This window comes from Epinephelus moara, chromosome 14, assembly GCF_006386435.1.
Source record: "Epinephelus moara isolate mb chromosome 14, YSFRI_EMoa_1.0, whole genome shotgun sequence".
In the NCBI taxonomy this organism is placed as follows: Eukaryota; Metazoa; Chordata; class Actinopteri; order Perciformes; family Serranidae; genus Epinephelus; species Epinephelus moara.
In genome coordinates, this window is record NC_065519.1 from 36,749,872 (window position 1) to 36,753,546 (window position 3,675).

The 3,675-nt window shown below is 40.3% G+C and overlaps 1 protein-coding gene across 1 annotated transcript in view; it reads right to left on the reverse strand.

Moving 5' to 3' along the window:
* Positions 1-2,218: 2,218 nt before the first annotated feature.
* Positions 2,219-3,675, reverse strand: part of slirp (SRA stem-loop interacting RNA binding protein) — a 7,174-nt gene continuing 5,717 nt past the window's right edge. Inside the window, exon 4 of the mRNA XM_050062000.1 lies at positions 2,219-2,666. Coding sequence (XP_049917957.1) covers positions 2,598-2,666 — 69 coding nt within the window. The 3' untranslated portion in view covers positions 2,219-2,597. The remainder of the gene's footprint in view (positions 2,667-3,675) is intronic.

A 3,675-nucleotide genomic window follows, 5' to 3' on the forward strand; every position in this document is an offset into this window, starting at 1 on the left:
TTTTTTTTTTCATTTTAGATTTCCTCCCTGACAACCTTCAGTAGCCATGACATAAGTGTCACATGGAACATCCTTGCCTGCATGTGCCAGACGGCATCGAAAGCATTGCTTATGCATTTAAAGGGATAGTTCAGATTTTTTTAAAGTGGGGTTGTATGGGGAACTTATCCACAGACAGTGTATTACATACAGTAGATGTCAGGTGGCACACCTCCAGTTTGGAGAAGCAGGCTGGAGTCCGACATGGAAGCTCAGCATTTAATGCTGTGAGGGGAAGGCAGCAACAAAATGTTTTGGTTTTTTAAAGATATTTTTTAGGGCATTTTTTGCCTTTAACTGACAGGACAGTGAAGCTGAGGGGGGGAGAGAGAGAGAGAGGGGGGGAGAGAGAGGGAGAGACAAGCAGCAAAGGGCCACAGGCTGGATTTGAACCCGGGCCGCTGCGGCAACAGCCTTGTACATGGGGCGCCTGCTCTACCACTAAGCCACTGACGTCCCACGAAATGTATTTCAGCCACCTAAAAAAATCAGTATCAGTTTAAGAATACACCATGTTGAATATTTTCACTGTTTAACCTTAATGTCAGACAGCCCATTCCAACGGGAGAGCCGTTAACAACTACAGTTCCTCATCTATGCTCTCATTAANCCCGGGCCGCTGCGGCAACAGCCTTGTACATGGGGCGCCTGCTCTACCACTAAGCCACTGACGTCCCACGAAATGTATTTCAGCCACCTAAAAAAATCAGTATCAGTTTAAGAATACACCATGTTGAATATTTTCACTGTTTAACCTTAATGTCAGACAGCCCATTCCAACGGGAGAGCCGTTAACAACTACAGTTCCTCATCTATGCTCTCATTAAAAACACCAGACTCTATTGACGAAAACAGTAATTTTAGTTTACTGAACATGGGAGCTGCTGGCCTACCACTGCCTCAATCAGTTAATTTATTTGTGTGACTTTGGCATTTAAAAGGGTTAGTTTGGATTTATGTACAGCGATGTTAAATCATTTTTCTGGCTTTGAAGAGAGTGATATAACAGCTTCATTTCCTGTTGTAAATAATTGTCTGACATTAAGGTAAAGCAGTGAAAATACTCTCAATATAGTGTACACTTACGCTGATATTGATTTTTTTAGGTGGGACTTTTTTATGGTTGCTAAAATAGGTTTTGTTGCTGACCCGTCCACAGCAACACATTGCTAAGCTTCTGTGTTGGACTACTGCCTGCCTCTCCAAAGTGAAAGTGTAGTGACTGACATCCACTGTATGTAATACACTGTTACACAGCATTCTTTGGTAATGTTCCATTTTTTTTGTTCCAATTAGCAATACATGAAATAAAAGGCCATGTAATTTGTTTAAGACCACTGCATCAATATACAGTGGGCTTCAGGAAACACTGCAGGATCTGTCTGGTTAAAAAGATGAACCAGGCTCAAGTTTTTTACAGCTACACATCACATCATCCAGGAAAGCACCAACTTGCCCAAGGTACAAGTGTACATTCCTGATACGAGTTTGTGACTTGACTGTTTCAGTCTCTTGTCATGCAAGATTTAATACTTTTTTTCTGTGAAAACTCTTCAGAGTTGTAAAATCCTTCCCCATAGTATTATATGTACTTATACAGAGTTTTGACATCTAATAACTTTGAAAATTGTTGATAATCATGACTTAAAGCCATAACTGTCAGACTTACGCTGATCAATCCCATCAACCTCCATCAACCTCCCCTGCTGTCACTCCTCTGTGGTACATGATCAGATACACCGACATGTGAAGCAGCTGACAATTACTGATGCCTTTGCCAATTCAAGATAATTTGAAGGTAAAGTTCAAATATACTGAGAACTGGCTCTTCCCTGCTGGAACAAATACATGCTCTCTGAAGATCACTAATCAACATGTTATACACTGTTTGTTTAATCTGCGCAGAGTTTAAATGCAGGACCTTTACTTGTTATGGAGTATTTTTTACAGTGGTATCAGCACTTTTAATATGGGATCTGAATATTTCCTCCACCGCTGCAGGAGTTTATTGCCACCTGGTGCCCAAAAGGTTTAACTTGCTCAAAGCAGCTGCAGTCTATTGTTTGCCAGTGTCCACAGCCAATGGCCAATTAAGTACAAAGATCCTTTACTCAAGTAGAAGGAGTAAAACTACAAAACAAAATACTACCTTACAAGCACAAGTATTGCTACCAACATGAGACTTTAACACAGTTTTTATTGCCATACACTGGAAATGAGTGAATGATGTTTCATAAACCTTCCCAATATGTACTGTTGGTGGTGTGTGACAGGATAGTGACAGGAAGTACAACATTATCACTGACAATAAATAGACATTACAACTGGACATTAAAACAACAGCAATAATGGTCAGGCTCAAATTAACTTAAGGTGTACAGAGGGAGGAACACACCGGGGTCATACTTCAGAATGGATATGCATACACCAACCCCAGTGTACTGGTCAGATTTTTTACATGTCCCAAACAGAACTGCAAAAATGTCACATATCAAGCAGCTGAGGCAGACTGAATGAATCCTTTGCCTGTCTCATCCACACGTCAGGATCCCAGAGTCTCAGTCATATTCACTGTCTTTGTTCGACTTCTGCCCTGCAAAGGGACGTCTGTTCCTCTGAACCTGGAGCTGAGAACAAACAACAGGAAGAATATAATACATGCAGAATATCAATAGTTTCAGGGTCTGCCTCATGTCATACTGATCATACTAATTTCATTCTGATTTGTAAAAACATACTCATTAGCCTAAGTTTCATATGCTGATACGTTAACATTTGCTGCATTTATACTGATGATCACTGTAAGAGCTGTCACCATTTTATCAAATAAAATTAAATCATATGAAAAAAACTTAATCTGTGGGTGAATACATTTTCATAGAAAAGCAGAGGTGCATTTTTGACTCCTGGGTACTGCCAGGGTGCCCTTAGGCAAGGCTTCAAACCCATAACTGCTTGGAACACGAACAACGCGGCAGCCCCGTCACTCCGGCATCTCTCCAAAGCAAAAAATAAGAGTGAAAAAACTGAATTTTTCCAAGACGGATTCATAAAGAGCTGCTACTTCTTAATGGTTTTAAATACAATGGAAAGATTCATGTCGCCTTTTTCAAGTGAGAATAAACTGATGGAAACATAAAACAAAACCCTGACTTATCACCACAGGACTTTGTTGATATGACAAGTGAATTTTATTATTTTGCCGTTGTGGCAAATCTTTTGTCTGTTATAAAAGAGTAGTAAAGTAAATACAACTGTTGCGGCCAGCCGTATTTTTCAACATGTATTTGTTATTGTGTATGGCGCAGTGATCTTCTACTGCTACACATTCCGAGCTCTCCCGGTTTTAGCATTGGATCTCTGCAGCGGTTTCTAACTCACGACTGTATTGCACTGAAGAATTTACCTCTTGTTGCACCGTGTTTATAGTTTTTATCCACAAGCGTCCCTGTTAAAAAATTGGTCCACGCTTTTGTTACCTCTAGGCTGGATTACTGTAACTCTCTATTATCAGGTAGCTCTAGTAAGTCCTTAAAAACTCTCCAGCTAATTCAGAATGCAGCAGCACGTGTACTAACAGGAACTAAGAAACAAGATCATATTTCTCCTGTTTTAGCTTCTCTGCACTGGCTCCCT